We start from the raw sequence: 17,458 nt of genomic DNA on the forward strand, positions 1-17,458 counted from the left end.
GACCCGTTGTGCTGCTGCAAGTGAGAATTTCATTGTTCCACTTCGGGACATATGACAACCAAACACTCAGGACTCTCTTAAACATCCACTCTTTAAGCCAAGTTAACTGACTATGGGGAGATCCCAACCCCAGTCTCACAAAAAGCACCTGAACCTCATTTAATCAACATCACCGTTGCTCTACATGCAATCAACAAAGATCAAATAAAGGAAAGAAACATTTTGCGGCCATGACATGTGGCCATTGCTTCTTCTTCAGCTTAATGTCGCGTGGAATTGATGCCACCACAGAATGTGATTCCCTCCTTTATATTTCACAAACGTCAATATGGATTATGCAGTCCTGAACTGAGCCTCGCTTGCACTGTACCTGAAGAGCGGTCATCCGAGCAGATGCAGTATGTGCAGACTCAGGATCGTTCCCATGGTCCCGGATGTCCTGATTGTGACGTTCCCGTACAACGTACTCGTAAGTACTCAACTTCTTCAAGGCTAGAAAAAGTACAGAAATAGCATTCATAGAAACATAGAAAATAGGTGCAGGAGTAGGCCATTCGGCCCTTCGAGCCTGCACCGCCATTCAATATGATCGTGGCTGATCATCCAACTCAGTATCCTGTACCTGCCTTCTCTCCATACCCCCTGATCCCTTTAGTCACAAGGGCCACATCTAACGCCCTCTTAAATATAGCCAATTAACTGGCCTCAACTACCTTCTGTGGCAGAGAATTCCACAGATTCACCTCTCTCTGTGTAAAAACTGCATTTTGTTGTCTCTGTACTGTACACTGACAATGACAATTAAAGTTGAATCTGAATCTGAATCTGAAAAAATGATTTTCTCATCTCGGTCCTAACAGACTTCCCTCTTATCCTTAAACTGTAACCCCTTGTTCTGGACTTCCCCAACATCGGGAATAATCTTCCTGCATCTAGCCTGTCCAACCCCTTAAGAATGTTGTAAGTTTCCATAAGATCCCCCCTCAATCTTCTAAATTCTAGCGAGTACAAGCCGAGTCTATCCAGTCTTTCTTCATATGAAAGTCCTGCCATCCCAGTAATCAGTCTGGTGAACCTTCTCTGTACTCCCTCTATGGCAAGAATGTCTTTCCTCAGATTTGGAGACCAAAACTGTACGCAATACTCCAGGTGTGGTCTCACCAAGACCCTGTACAACTTCTCAATACTTTCCTGAAACTGGCAGAGTCCAACCAGCACCAGACCTGCAATGTTTAGGGAACCGGAAACTATATGGGATGAGTGAAGAATTCTTTTTTATTTTTTTTAATTTGTATTTTTATTAGGAGCAGTGTACAGTAGTCTAAACCGTGGCGTAAGACATAATACATTTTGTGTACAACTTCTATTTAAAATTTAGCAAGAGAAAGGTAACACAAGAAAGAGAAATCGAGAAAAGGAATGAGTGAAGGAAATGGTGATGTATAAGCCCCTGGAGTACCACTCCTGGGGTTAACAAGTGATAGCCTGTAGAAAGATGAAGAGGAAAAAGAAAAAAAGAAAAAAAAGAGAAAAGAAACAGTAAAGGGATATGCCTACTTCATATTTCACCACACCCATCACCCAGTTCAGAAGCAGTTAATCTCCAGAGTTAAGTTGCACCATACTATACTTGTAATAAATCAATGAAAGGAGACCATATCTTTAAGAATTGCTCTGATTTTCCTCTTCATGAGTGAAGAATTCTGACTTTTAAAAAGACATTTGGACAGATACATGAAGGGTTTGGAGGGCTATGGGTCAAATGCAGTCAAATGGGGCTCGCCCAACATGGTCGGCATGGAGAAATTGTGCTGAAGGGCCTCTTTTCCCTGCTGTACTGCTTGCTCCATGACTTTAACTGATGTTCCCTAAAGGGGATGGTCACCACCGAGACATTAAAGCAAGTCCCCCATCTGTCACTGCACTCCTTCCACTCAAACACCCAACTGACTCCAACAAACCATTGGTCTAAAAACCTAGAACACAGCTTCGTCCCCAACAACCCACCTGGCCCACAGAAATAAAACTCCTCTGCCATGGCAGCAAACCTCAAAATGACAAATGAAGTGTCTCTGAATCGCTCCACACTCACACAGGTAAATGTGAAAGCACAGCAGGTGACCAAGTAGCATCAGCGAGGCAAGGCTGAGGATAATGGTGATTCCTGCGATGCCTAAAATCCCAGCTTGTGATGTTTCCACTGGTGCAATGGGTAAAAATGCTAACCATGTGTTGTTTCCTTGAACATCTGCGCAAATAAAACAAAATGCAGTCATTTAAACACTGACCGAATTATTACATGTCTATAATCTCACCAGCTACTTCAAATTTGCAACATCCACCCAAATCGAGCAATTGATAATAGTGCATTGCCAGCGTAAACTCAAAATAACTGGGTTGAGTCCCTGAATATTTTGATTGTACCTTTGTATCTTTGCTCCATAGCAGCAACAGGTAGTACGTCAAGGGCAATTTCACTTGAAACTGATTTTCATTCAGCATATGGCAGCTCGATGGCAAATTCTTTGACATGCCATCTCATCTATCTTGCAACATAGGCTGTTTTTTTATTTGAACTCCAGCATCAATGTATTTATGACAGAATATTACAACATTCCTAGTGTCCCATAGCAGTTTTAACTTACTGTGACTAAAACACGGTGGCACAGTAGCGCACGCTGGGGCAGCGGTAGAGTTGCTGCTTTACAACGGCAGAGATCCGGGTTCGATCCTGACCACAGGTGCTGTCTGTAGGAAGTTTGCACCTTCTTCCTGTAACTGCGTGGGATTTCTCCGGATGCTCCGGTTTCCTCCCACACCCCAAAGACATACAGGTTTGTAAATTAATTGGCTTTGGTAAAAAATTGTAAATCGTTCCTAGTGTGTGGGATAGTGCTAGTGTATGGGGTGATCGCTGGTGGGCAAGAACCAGGCGGGAAGAAGGGCCTGTTTTCACGCTGTATCTCCAAACTAAACCAAACACGTTAGGTCAGGTGGTTAAAGGCTTGAGAGAAGAGGCAAGTTTGAAGGGAAGTTGTAGTAAAGAGGGTGGAGGAAGAGAGATCCTTTTTGCCTCTCTGCACCATTTCAATGAGATGAGAGGGTGTATATTATCATGTACATTTTCAGCATCTCATGAGACCATGGGTAGGTGATATTTCAGGTCCTGAGCCTTCTTCAGTCTGAAGAAGGGCCCCAATCTGAAATATCACCTCTCTGTGTTTTCCAGAGCTGCTGCCTGACCCACTGCGCTACTACAGCATGTTGTGCCTTTTAAAAAAAGATTTCATTAATCCTTAATCAGAACATTTGGCAACATGGGAGTTAGATGTGGCCCTTGTGGCTAAAGGGACCAGGGGGTATGGAGAGAAGGCAGGTACAGGATACTGAGTTGGATGATCAGCCATGATCATATTGAATGGCGGTGCAGGCTCAAAGGGCCGAATGGCCTACTCCTGCACTTATTTTCTATGTTTCTATAACGGTAGAGCTACTGCCTTGCAGCGCCAGAGATCCAGGTTCGATCCTGACTACGGGTGCCTGTCTGTGTGGAGTTTGCACGTTCTCCCCGTAACCTGCGAGGGCTTTCTCGGAGACCGGTTTCCTCTCACACTCCAAAGAAGTACAAGTTTGTAGGTTAATTGGCTTGCTATAAAACGACAAATTGTCCCGAGTGTGTGCAGGGTAGAATGAATGTGCTGGGATCGCTGGTCGGTGCGGGCTCGGTGGGCCGAAGGGCCTGTTTCCACGCTGCATCTCTAAACTAAACTAAAACATGGTAAATTTTGGGATAGATGGAGGTGGAGAGAACAGATAGCAATAGTTCCAAAAAAAATACAGGGCTCAGCAAAACTCCTCTGGCTCCCGATATCACAGTGAAAAGTTCCATCAAAGATCATGAGCACTGAGCTGGAATGTGAAACACAGTAACTGCTCTTCTGAGAACCGACAAAGTGGAGATTTATTGTATTGTATTGTATTGTATTGTATTTTAATGACCACACAGCCAGGGTCGGTGGAATTTGGGTTGTCAGCAGCGATACAATAATAAAGAACACACAACCACAATAAAAATGTAACACAAACATCCACCACAACATTCATCACTGTGGTGGAAGGCACAAAAATTTGGCCAGTCCTCCTCCATTTCCCCCCCGTGGACAGGACCAGAGTCCAGAGTCAGTCCAGGGTCGGCTCTTCCTCACCGGAGACCGCAGCTTTAAGTTGTTGTAGGCCGCAGGCCGGTGGTCGAGATTTAAAGTCCCCGCCGCAGCCAGAAGCACCGCAGACTGCAGGGCCGGCGGTCGAAGCTCCCCTCCAGGGGTGATGGTTAGTCCATGCCGGCCCCGCGGTAGAAGTTGGCCGCGGGCCGGCAGTGATGGCTTCTTCTTGCCCCGGGTCCCCAACGTGAGATCCCGGGCTGTAGACGCCGCACCAGCTGGAGCTCTGCAGACCGCGACTTCAGGCTGCGGCTTCAGGCTGCCGGCTGCCCCGGGCCAGCGAAACGGCGCGCTCCCCTCCAGCGAGCCCCAGCGAGGGCTCACCCGCTCCACAACGAGAGTCCACGCTGCGCCTGCCGCTGAAGCCCCGGGCGCGTCTCCGGGAAAGGCCGCGCCGATCCTTGATGTTAGGCCACGGGGGAGGCGACCTGGAAAAAGTCGCCTCTCCATGGAGGAGGCGACCGAAAGCGGTTTCCCCCTCACCCCCCCCCCCACACCACCCCCCACACAAAACACACGAAGGAACATTAAGCACATACTTTAAAACATACTAAAAAATAAAAAAAAGTTGAAAAAACTGACGCGCTGCTGACATGGCTGCTGCCAGAGCAGCGCCCCCCAGAGCAGCGCCCCCACAAAGTGGAGATTTATGCCACATCTTTTAATGGTTGGCAGTTCCTGGAAGGAATTGTGGAAGTCAGTGGCCTCAGGGTAATCTCCCCTCCCCACTCAATGATTAAATCCAATATGGGCACTCACAGATGGATGTATGTTTGTAACATAAGTACAATTAACATGCAACTTGGAAACCAGCCACATTGAAATTCCTGCCCATATTCCCCGTCATGGACTGGCAGCTAAAGGTGTGACTCTAACCAGGAACATGAGAAGGAAAACACACACAACAAACACAAAGACTAGTAAAATGTGCACAAGCTCTCCCTTGTGACAAACCCGTTGCTGAGACACGTACTTTTAAACTGTGGAGCCGTGCGGAGTTCTGCAGGATTTACAAACTGCTGGATGAAAACATAAATGATAACTAGTGCAATCAGCAGGATGCCGAGCACTGCGGACACCACCGTGTGGAAGAAAAACCTAAAGGAATGCAAAAGAAAGAGGAATATTAAACTTTGCTCATTTAGAAATTAAAATATGCTTGCACAGCTTAACCTTTAGTAGCTAGAAGGTTGTAGATAATCTGGCCTGGGAATTATTTTGGCCAGAGGAGGTAGTTGAGACAGGGACTATCCCAACGCTTATGAAACAGTTAGACAGGCACATGGATAGGACAGGTTTGGAGGGATATGGGATAAATGTGGGCAGGTGAGACTAGTGTAGCTGGGACCTGTTAGCCGGTATGGGCAAGTTTCCACACTGTATCACTCTATGACATGGGCGTGTGAATTTAGTGCTGCACAACACACCAAAGATCTGGGACATGAATCAATTGGTTTCTCACCCTTATACCAAGGCAAGACTAATCTCACTCCTATACAACGAGCAGAGCATGCAGAGATAGGCAGTTAGATTGGGGTTTCAGGAGGGGCTGGAAATTGAAATGAAGCAATGGTGTATGGAATGGCTGGCGCCATTGGCAAATCATGGACAAGTGATTGGGAGGGTTGGTTTAAGAAGGAGGGATGGTGAAGTGGTGCATACACACTAATCCAGCAAGTAGCCCACCAGAGAGATAGGCAGCAAGTAGGGCAGAGACCATAAGACATAGGAGCAAAATTAAGGGCCTGTCCCACCAGCATGCGATTGCATGCGTCTAGCGCGACCAATACGCGCTAGACGCAGAGTACGCGCTAAGTACACGCAAAGTTCGCGCGTGACTTAATTCGCGTCATACTCACCAATCAGCTGGGCAGGAGGCGGGCCGACTGAATTTGGACGTCACACGGCATCAGGCGGTGACGTCATCGCACAACGGCACGCGCTAGGCGTACGCCGTCAAGACGCTGCTTACGCCATCAAGACGCTGCGTAGGCCCTCAATGCGCCTGCGGGCCGACAGGCCGTTGGCGCGCGGAATTTTCAGACAGTGCGGGATTTTTGGAGCCCTGCGCGATGTCGGGACCAGCCCCGCACAATTCCATACGCCTCCGCGGTTCGAAGTGGGACCGGCCCCGAGCGGCCGTACGCCTCTAGAGACCACGTTTGGTCGCGCTAGACGCATGCAATCGCATGCTGGTGGGACAGGCCCTTTAGGCCATTTAGCCCATCAAGTCTACTTCACCATTCAGTCATGGTTAATCTGTTCTTCCCTCTCATTCCCATTGGCTTAACTTTTTTCTGTAGCCCTTACCTTAAAAATGAGTAATGTGTTAGTAACTGACGCCAGCAAAAGTGGTGAGAAAATGTTATCAAGCTAGAAGGGGCTGGATGCATATCTCGAATACGAATTAGCAATGAGATTATCAAATTATTTCCCTCAATGGGATTAAGATAAACAATGCAAAATTAAAAAGGATCTTGGAGGATGATTCAATTTGGATGCACAGCAGTCTAACTGTGGCAGTGCCATCAGACACAATTTGACACCATAGGGTAATACAGCATGGAAGGTGGACAAAAATGCTGGAGAAACTCAGTGTGTGCAGCTCTCACCAGGGTCTCTTCAATACCCCGCAACACTGCTCTCTCTCCCCATCACCCCACTCGGAGCAAGGGCAGAGTCCCCCTAGTCATCACCTTCCACCCCACTAGCCGTCACATACAACAAATAGTCCTCCGTCAATTTTCGCCACCAAAAAAAATCCTTCCTAATACAGCATGGAAACAGGCCCTTCAGCCCAACATGCCCATGCAGACCAAGATGCCCCCATCCATGCCCGTTCCACCTGCCCAAGTTTGACCCATATCCCTCTAATCCTTTCCTATCCATATACCTGTCCAAATGTCTTTTAAATGTTATCGTAAATGAGCAACTCATGTAACGAAATCTCAGGAAAGTTGATCAAGGTTTAGCTTAGTTTCAGGACAAAACGAGGTCAGCAAAGAGTGAAGTTCCCCAAGGATGCAATGACTGAGCAAGAGCAAGTTACAAAGGTGATCCAATTGTTTTTATGCGAGTCAAAAGCAAATCAAACTCGCCAAGCACCAGTGCACACAGTGACCTGAAACACTTCATGGCAACTGTTACATACAAACTGTGTACCTTTTCTAGCTTCACCTTGTTAAGCAGTTAACCATTAACTGTATCAGGCTCCAAGGGATATTTCTGATGCTTACAGTAGGGTACTCAATCTCTGACTCATTTAGGTTACATGTCAGAATTCTAATAAGATTATAAGATTAGTTATAAATAACTACTGCTCAGTCACAACACAAAGAGAATTTTAGAAAAAGCTTACCGCCACAAAGTAAAAGATTAAGCTCTTTGCATCAGATATTAACTTTGAAAAGAGGTCTGAATATAACATGGTTCTTACTAAACTAAGGATCCCAAAAGGTACAAAACCTCAGAACATTTAAGGGCCTGTCCCACTTAAGTGTCCTTGGCACGCAAATTACGTGACCTCGTGGTCGCGTTGAGCCGCAACTGTCCCGTGAAGGTTGGGCGCGATTACATGCGTACGCACAGCTGTCTGGAGCGCGTGACATCATTTGAAGATGGACACAAAGCTGGAGTAACTCAGCGGGACCGGCAGCATGTCTGGAGAGAAGGAATGGGTGACGTTTCATGTCGAGACTCTTCTTCCGTCTGAAAAGAAGGTTCTTGACCCGAAACGTCACCCATTGCTTCTCTCCAGAGATGCTGCCGGTCCCGCTGAGTAACTCCAGCATTTTGTGTTTATCTTCAATTATCTTGGCCCCGCTCTGGGAGTAGAAGTGGGGGCGGATCCGGACCACAACAGCCGTGAGCCCCAGGCCGAGCTCGGCGATCGTTTGCCTGCTTCTGCTGCTGTTGAAGGTGAGACGTTGCGTCGCCCCGGGGTCTTGGGCCTGTCCCACTTTGGCCGTCAATTCCGCGACAGGCCGTTGGCGCGCAAAGATTTTGTTTACTACAAAAATTTCGGAGCCCCGCGCGATGTCGCGCACAACTACATACCCCTCCGCACTTCTAAGTGTGACCGGCCCCACGTGGCCATACGATACCAGTCCGCCTTAACGCGACCACGAGATTGCGTAATTTGCGTGCCAAGGACACGTAAGTGGGACAGGCCCTTTACTGTTCATTTCGTTACTACAAATCTTTAAATCCTTGCTGTCAAAAGATCTAAAAAATCATTTAATTTTTACATGCCCTTCCCCCAAAAATCTAAACATTATTGAACGTAATAGGTTAAGTCCAGGGGGTCAGTTATGGGGCTTTATGTGTGGGCCATAAATATTGTCAGAGCAGAGGGGCTAGGAGCAAGGCCATGTCTGCATCCAGAGTCAAGGTCTGGAGTAGTACTAGGTGTGCTGTCAAAGCTGGGACAATGGGAGTGTTCAGCACTGGGAACCTAAGCAGGTAAGCAGCTATGATCAGGGTAAAATAGGGGGCCCGGTGTAAGGCTGGACTCAGGGTCAGGAATGAGAGATGGTACACAACTGGAGTCAGGGTCAGGTACCAGGTGTGCAGTGAGACCCAGGTTGGTCAACATGTGCCAAGTGCCTGATTATAACCTGATTTCCATACATGAATACACTAAGACCATTCATTTGCTGCACCTGTTGATCGGAGCCTGGCTCTACTGTGGAATGTAATTTAGCCTAACCTTATTCATAACTAATCCATTTTAAAGCATAAATATTGCATTCAAGTGTAACTTAAAAGACTCGCTACAGAATGCACCAGATTGCACAATTTCAAGCTGAAAAATGCAAAAGCTCTGAACCTCCCCCCCCAACCAATCCCCCCCCCCCCCCAACTCGGTCGCTACGCTCCCCCGGGTCTCTCACAATTTCTCACTCCCAACTCTCACCCAATGTTGGCAGCCCTACTTGTGTCTTTCTCAATTATTTTCATTATTAAGCCATTACTTTCATATTTATTTATTTATCGATCTATCTTGAAATAGGAACCGAAAATTGAAATACATTCACCAATATGCAAACCCATCCTCTAGCAATGAATTTGTAATTTTTGTGAAACAGATCAGAATTAATTTTATTTTGACATTAGGTAACTGACCAGTAGTTCCTTCCTCCAACGCAATTGTTGAGCCATTTGCAATGATGATCAAAATCTGAAATGCATTTGTTACAAGTGCTGCAGTGTTTGGCCTTCATTCCTCTGAAAAAAACAGAAAGCAACGTAAATTCAGGTCAGTGCACGGCCATTTAAAATATCTTTTCACAATGAGGAAACATTTTATATTGGAACATATCCATATGTTAACATGTTAAAAGTGGAATAATATGCTTGTTGGGGTTTACAAGAACAAAAAGCATTACGAGGTTATTATCGGAAAGATTTCTAAGTGTAATCGCTGTAAACTCAAGTGAGTTACAAACCAGGTGTGTTAAAAATAAAGGTGGCAAGGGAACGAATAGGTCCCTTCAAAGATCAGAATGGCTGTCTTTGTGTAGAGCCACGAGAGTTGGGGAAGAATTAATATCTCTCATCTATTTTACTGGGGTAAGGAACATGAAAGCTAAAGGGCCTGTCCCACTTGGGCGTCATTGGCGTGTCACGCAGATGGCGCGCAAAGATTTTGTACATCCCAAAATCCATGGGCGCCACGTGTCACTTCCTGCGTCACCACACACCATGCGTGCGTAATGTGCACTATGCGCGCGTCGTGACGCGTAAATGATGTTGTGTAAATTTCGCGCAAATTACGCTCAAGTGGGACAAGCTCTTAAGGAATTGCAGCGTATGAGTTGTGATGCACAGATTACCAAAGAGGAGGTATTGGCTGTATTAAAGCGCATTAAGGTGGATAGATCCCCAGTGCATGGCCAAGTGCAACCTTGGACTTGGTGGAGAGTTCCAACCCGAATCGTCGCCATTCTATGTTCTCCAAAGATGCTGCCTGACCCGCTGAGTTACCCCATCATTTTGTGACAAACCTCTTGAATAGATTGGTTTGATACACTATAGTTATCCCAGTCTCCCCAGATGTTCAGCATTCTAGGTGCAGAGCCACAAATGGAATAGAGAGAACAACTATCAGAATGTTGATCATGGTTAAACTGAGTAGATACATACACATCCACTTCACAGAGGTAGCAGTGCTGGTTCTGAATGACATGGGGATGCTTGGCTCGGTCAAGAGTTGGCATCGGAATATTGTAGTTCTTCCTGGCCCGCACGCTGTTGTCAGCTGGGTCAATAGATACAGCAACCAGGTGGACAATGAAATGATACACAAAGAACAGCCCAATTATCTGTGCCGACTGTTAAGGAGCAAATGTACGCTCTGGGTGAAAAAGAAAAACGAAAAACAACCAACTCAACTCAATTTTGGTCCAGGATTCTGCATGGGAACCAAGACCCACAAACAGCTACATCCACGTGTGAGGGGAAATTGACAAAACATGGCACGATACTCATGGAGTAAGTAAGTAAGTAAGTTTTATTTATATAGCACGTTTTAAGTCAACTCACATTGACACCAAAGTGCTTTACATTAAATAAATAATAAGTTTCCATACAAACCATAGAAAAAGGTTAAAAATTTTTTTTAAAATGGAGAGACAATGAATTGCAGATACCAGAAGCTTGAGTAAACCACAAAGTGCTGGAGTAACTCGGCGGATCAGGCAGCATCTGCAGAGGGAATGGACAGGCGGTGTTTGGAGTCGGGGGCCTTCTTCACATACCCATGGATCTCCCTTTCCAATAGCTATAAAGTGACCTGCATATCCCAGAGGGTTTGTCAATGGGAAGGACAGACTTGACAAATTAGCTGATCATTTCCTGTCTGACATTTTTTGATTGCATGAGGGAAAAAAAAGTTTTTTTTCTCATGAGGCAATTCCAAAGCTGGCATGGTAAAGTGCCACTTGTAACAAACTTAGTGCACACTTTATTAAAGCCCTGCAGCTTTATTGTAGGTTATAGCTGTTGGTCAACAGGTAGCAGCGAGCCAAACTCACGTCGCATTTCAGATTCTGAAGTAACTTGGACAAACACATCAGTATAATGCCATGGAAGCCAAAGGTGCTCATCGATAACATGTTGAACCAAAGCCATTTCTCCAGCAGATAGACACAAAATGCCGAAGTAACTCAGCGGGATAGGCAGCGTCTCTGGAGAGAAGGAATTGATGATGTTTCGAGTCGAGGTCCTTCTTCAGGTTGGCCCGAAACGTCGCCCATTCCTTCTCTCCAGAGATGCTGCCTGTCCCTCTGAGTTACTCCGGCCATTTGTGTCTATCTTTGGTTTAAACCAGCATCTGCAGTTCCTTCCTACGCTCGTTCTCCAGCAGCAGAAAAGATCCCCTGGAATTATTTTGAAGAGGACCAGAGGAGTTTTTGTAGGCCTAGAATGTAACCAAAATTTATCATCAACCGCCACCACAAGTAAATTATGTGTTCTTTGGCTATGAGTAAATTGCTACCTTATTTGCAGCATTTCAACTATGCCAACACTAAACAATTTGGCTTTGGGAACAGAGATGCATGTTCTTTTAGGAAAAAAGACAATTTTATTTTCAGAGGTACACAAAAATGCTGGAGAAACTCAGCGGGTGCAGCAGCATTTATGGAGCGAAGGAAATAGGCAACGTTTCGGGCCGAAACCCTTCTTCAACGTCTTCGGCCCGAAACGTTGCCTATTTCCTTTGCTCAATAGATGTTGCTGCAACAGCTGAGTTTCTCCAGCATTTTTGTGTACCTTCGATTTTCCAGCATCTGCAGTTCCTTCTTAAATAATTTTATTTTCAACTGGTCCCTGAATCTACATAGACTTCGTTGCTGCAGCCTGACAAAGAACAGTGACAGATTTTCACACTAAAGTAAACTCTGCTTGTAATGCAAGATTTACAGATGCTCTGAGCTCATAACTTGCAGCCCCTGGGACATTGTTTACTTCTCGTTGCTGTGGCAATATTGTTCCTGCCACTGCCCTATTATTAATCCAAAAATGCATATTTCAACTGTGAAGCAACTGTTCCAGAAAACTTTTTATTTCATGAGAAAAATAGCCCTGCTGCACATTGGACACATGCTGCATACTTTTGTGTTTCCCTCAGTTGACCCGAGCGGATGGATGTTATACCGCTGACGTGTTAAGTGTCAGCCACAGTTCTTTAGCTTGGAGTCAGAATGCTATGGGTTCATATCCCATTCCAAGGTCTGTGGAGCACACTCTCTCTCTGATGAACATTCCAGAGCAGCAAGAGGCAGCACATTAGCAGCATAAGTCAATTATCGGCACCTTTTCAAAGAAGAGCAGAGGAATTCATCCTATTGTCTCGGCCAACATCACAGAAACATTAACAATCTGTTCTCATGCTGGGGTTTGCTGGACCTTAGTTCCACTTCAATGCGTGCTTAATTGGCTGTGGTGAGTTTTAATGCGAGTGTAATCTCACAGAGAAGGCATCACCTGGTGAGAACGAGCATTTCTTGTTCAGCATCGTACAGACATGGAGTGTTGGATTACACACGCAATGGTGCCGTACGGCGGCTGAAACCTGGGTTAGAACCTCCAGGGTGTTTGCCTGGAGGAGTTCGCACGTTCTCCGCGTGACCTGCGTGGGTTTTCTCCAAGATCTACATCGCACCCTAAAGATGTACAGGTTAATTGTCTTGGTATAAATGTAAATTGTCCCTAGTGTGTGTCGGATAGTTAATGTGTGGGGATCGCTGCTCGGCACGGACTCGCTGGGCCAAAGGGCCTGTTTTCACGTTGTATCTCTGAACCAAACTAACCCTCTCTGTTGCCACAAAATGACATTTTTATGATATGTCACCATCATTTTCCAGCATAACTAAAATTCAAGAATAAATGATCTGCCTGCATCTAACAGCCCAAGTATATATCAAACAGCTGAATTTCAATTATGAAAAGAACATCAAAGTGTCCTTTGTTTGATAGAAGAAATAGGAATTTTAAAAAAAGGATAGTTTCTTGAACGCTATCAAATTTCCACCAGCATCCAGAGAATTTCCCTTATTGGGCCAGTTCCATTTTCCACAACAATAACTTTTGGTATTTGACTCGATTCCTTGTTTTGTTCCTTTGGGGTCATTCAGTTTTCTGAGTTTCTTTCACCATTCAATTAGCTCAAGGCAGACTTCTATTCTGACTTCATTTGATGTTGTTGCTTAACAAATCCCTACCAACCTTTGTTTTTAAAGATTCTACCCTCTCTTAAATTAGTGGAAAGACGCAGGCTTCCTTACGTACTCCTTGTGTGAAGATGTTTTCTCCTCATTACCCACGTAAATAAACCACTATCACCAGTGCCAACTTGAAACAAGGTGGCGCCTTTAACAGCACAAAGGCATTTGGGTTGGGGGGAGGCGGGGAGGAGAAAGCCGCATAGAAACATAGAAAATAGGTGCAGGAGGAGGCCATTCGGCCCTTCGAGCCAGTACCGCCATTCATTGTGATCATGGCTGATGTCCCCTATCAATAACCCGTGCCTGCCTTCTCCCCATATCCCTTGACTCTACTAGCCCCTAGAGCTCTATCTAACTCTCTCTTAAATCCATCCAGTGATTTGGCCTCCACTGCCCTCTGTGGCAGGGAATTCCACAAATTCACAACTCTCTGGGTGAAGAAGTTTTTTTCTCACCTCAGTCTTAAATGACCTCCCCTTTATCCTAAGACTGTGTCCCCCGGTTGTGGACTCGCCCAACATTGGGAACATATTTCCTGCATCTCGCCTGTCCAGTCCTTTTATAATTTTATATGTTTCTATAAGATCCCCCTCATCCTTCTAAACTCCAGTGAATACAAGCCTAGTTTTTTCAATCTTGACAGTCCCGCCATCCCAGGGATCAATCTTGTGCAGAGAGTGGCTGTGGGGAAAAGGTGGGGATTGAGGCAGGATAGAAAGGATCAGGGGAGAGGGACAGGTGGAGAGAGGGGGTGAAGAAGAGAGGGGAGAGACAAATTACAGAAACAAAAGGGGGAGAGCAGTTTCACAACTACTCACAATACATTCAATAATGCTCTTCTTTGTAACAATAATACCCTCAAAATTATTCCTTTGTTAAAACCCTGGTAATTTGTTATTTTATTCCTTTCTTTTGCAGCATACACAAAGTCACATTGCAACAAAAGGATTTAGCCCATCCCATGGCAATATTAGATTTTCCATTTTAATATCCTTCTCTAATCCCTGTCGGCTAATGTAGCTAATGCCTAGAAGATGATAAGCATAAATATAGTTGGTCACCACAGAGTCATACAGCATGGAAACAGGTCCTTCGGCCCAACTTGACCATGCCGACCAACATGCCCCATCTAAACTTGTCCCACCTACCTGCATTTGACCCATATCCCTCTAAGAAGAAAGACTGGATAGACTCGGCTTGTACTCGTTAGAATTTAGAAGATTGAGGGGGGATCTTATAGAAACTTACAAAATTCTTAAAGGGTTGGACAGGCTAGATGCAGGAAGATTGTTCCCGATGTTGGGGAAGTCCAGAACAAGGGGTCACAGTTTAAGAATAAGGGGGAAATCTTTTAGGACCGAGATGAGAAAAACATTTTTCACACAGAGAGTGGTGGATCTGTGGAATTCTCTGCCACAGAAGGTAGTTGAGGCCAGTTCATTGGCTATATTTAAGAGGGAGTTAGATGTGGTCCTTGTGGCTAAAGGGATCAGGGGGTATGGAGAGAAGGCAGGTACAGGATACTGAGTTGGATGATCAGCCATGATCATATTGAATGGCGGTGCAGGCTCGAAGGGCCGAATGGCCTACTCCTGCACCTATTTTCTATGTTTCTATGTAAACCTATGCTGTCCATATCTATCTAAATGTTTCTTAAATGTTGCGATAGTACCTGCCTCAACTGCCTCTTCAGGCAAATGCTGGAGTAACTCAATGGGACAGGCAGCATCTATGGAGAGAAGGAATGGGTGATGTTTCAGTTCGAGACCCTTCTTCAGACTGCTCAGTCCTGCAACCTCATCCATTCCTTCCCTCCAGAGATGCTGCCTGTCCCACTGAGTTACTTCAGCATTTTGTATCTATGCTTAAGAAGGAACTGCAGATGCTGGAAAATCGAAGGTAGACAAAAATGCTGGAGAAACTCAGTGGGTGAGGCAGCATCTATGGAGCGAAGGAAAATTTGGGTCAAAACCCTTCTTCAGCCTGTATCTATCTTTGGATTGTATCTATCTTTGGTTTAAACCAGTTCCTTAGTACACACACCTCTTCAGGCAGCTTTTTGAGACCAGATCACATTGTTAAATTTAAGGGGTGGTTTGATATGTGCATGAGGAAGAAGGGACCGGAGACCATGAAGTATCTCGGGGAGAGAGGGATGCTTGAAGTGGAGGGATCTTGGATGCCATGCCGACTGATATGCTGCAATGCACTACAAAACTGAGAACCTTATTCTGCATGCACTCTGTATCTTCCCTTTGCTCTATTTGTTGCACTTGTGCTTGACTTGGTTGTATTTATGTATTTGTATATGATCGGTTGCATGCAAAACAAACCCTTTTCAACGTACTTTGACTATCTGCATACCTTGGGTATGTTAGCACAGAATTTCACCGTGACTTGTTACATGTGACAATAAAGTATTCAAACATTCGTTAATTCACCTCACCCTAAACATCAAGACAGATACATGGATAGGAAACTTTTGGAAGGATATTGGCTAAATGCAGTAGGTGGGACTAGTGTAGATGGGACATGTTGGTCGATGTGGGCAAGTTGGGCCGAAGGGCCTGTTTCCACGCTGAATGACTATGACTATATTAGATTCTAGCATTTGCAGTTCCTTCCGTCTCCATTATAATACATCACTTGGCTTCTGTCTGGTTTGTACATTCTGTGCAAAACAAAAAAAAGACTTGTCCATTGCGATCAAAAACTGGCTGGAATAGCAACGGTTGCTTTTTAGAACAGTTGCCTTTCATGGATATTTTCTTCCGCTAACAATAACTGCTAATAATAAATCCTATTAATTTATTAGGTCTTGATAAAAGATTGTTATTTACATTTGCAAGCTCCGGGCACTGCTATCAAGGCCAACATTTATTTCAATTCAGAGTCAGCCATACGACTATGTACTAGCACCACACACGGGTCAGATTTGATTTAGGCTACAGGGCCTCAATGATTGTACTGAATGACCAGGTGGGTTCAATAAATAAGTTATTTATTCGGCACCATTCTAGCTTGGTTAACAAAACTGGATTTTTGTTCCAGACTTTTCTTTTCAATTACATCAATTCGAAATCCCCAGCTGCTGAAATTGGATGCAAACTTAAAGCAGCTGGATTATTAGCCCCTTCATATGATCACAATACCTCGTCAATGGGAGGCACCGTGGTAGAGTTGCTACCTCATTGCACCAGAGACCCGGGTTTGATCCTGACTCTGGGTGCTGTCTGTACGGAGTTTGAACGTATTGCAATCATTTATTCCATCCGCCATTGACTACCCTGTTGGTGGCAAGGCCAGCAGCATGATCGAGGGCAAGTCTCATCCCAGATACTCTCTCTTCTTCCCTCACCCATCAGGCACGAGGTTCAGAAGTGTGAAAACACACACCTCCAGATTTAGGGATGGTTTCTTCCGAGTGGTTATCAGGCGATTGAACCATCCTATCACCAACTAGAGAGCGGTCCTGAACTACCATCTACCTCATCGGAGAAACTCGGCCAGTCTTTAGAAACATAGACATAGAAAATAGGTGCAGGAGTAGGCCATTCGGCCCTTCGAGCCTGCGCCACCATTCAATATGATCATGGCTGATCATCCATCTCAGTATCCTGTACCTGCCTTCTCTCCATACCCCCGATCCCTTTAGCCACAAGGGCCACATCTAATTCCCTCTTAAATATAGCCAATGAACTGGCCTCAACTACCTTCTGTGGCAGACAATTCCAGAGATTCACCACTCTCTGTGTGAAGCGGGACTTCACTTTAATTGTACTTTGCTGGACTTTATCCTGCACTAAACGTTATTCCCTTTATCCTGTATCTGTACACAGTGGGCTGCATGGTTGTAATCATGTATAATCTTCCCACTGATTGAATCGCACACAACAAACATCACTTTTCACTGTACCTCGTGACAATAAACTCAACTAAAAAAAACTAAACTACATTTTTTTTTGAAAAAGATTGCTTTTGGGGGACTTGATAGAGGTATTTAAAATGATG

At 45.1% G+C, this 17,458-nt stretch overlaps 1 protein-coding gene across 3 annotated transcripts in view; it reads right to left on the reverse strand.

The window, feature by feature from the left end:
* Nucleotides 1-17,458, reverse strand: part of LOC116969812 (probable palmitoyltransferase ZDHHC11) — a 138,535-nt gene that overhangs the window by 25,987 nt on the left and 95,090 nt on the right. For all 3 annotated transcript variants that reach the window (XM_033016602.1, XM_033016595.1, XM_033016608.1), the window contains exons 3-7: nt 10,365-10,543; nt 9,345-9,446; nt 5,194-5,318; nt 2,093-2,248; nt 371-492 (exon numbers count right to left, since the gene is read on the reverse strand). In XM_033016602.1, coding sequence (XP_032872493.1) covers nt 371-492; nt 2,093-2,248; nt 5,194-5,318; nt 9,345-9,446; nt 10,365-10,543 — 684 coding nt within the window. The remainder of the gene's footprint in view (nt 1-370; nt 493-2,092; nt 2,249-5,193; nt 5,319-9,344; nt 9,447-10,364; nt 10,544-17,458) is intronic.

The sequence above is a fragment of the Amblyraja radiata genome, chromosome 2 (genome assembly GCF_010909765.2).
Source record: "Amblyraja radiata isolate CabotCenter1 chromosome 2, sAmbRad1.1.pri, whole genome shotgun sequence".
NCBI classification, from domain to species: Eukaryota; Metazoa; Chordata; class Chondrichthyes; order Rajiformes; family Rajidae; genus Amblyraja; species Amblyraja radiata.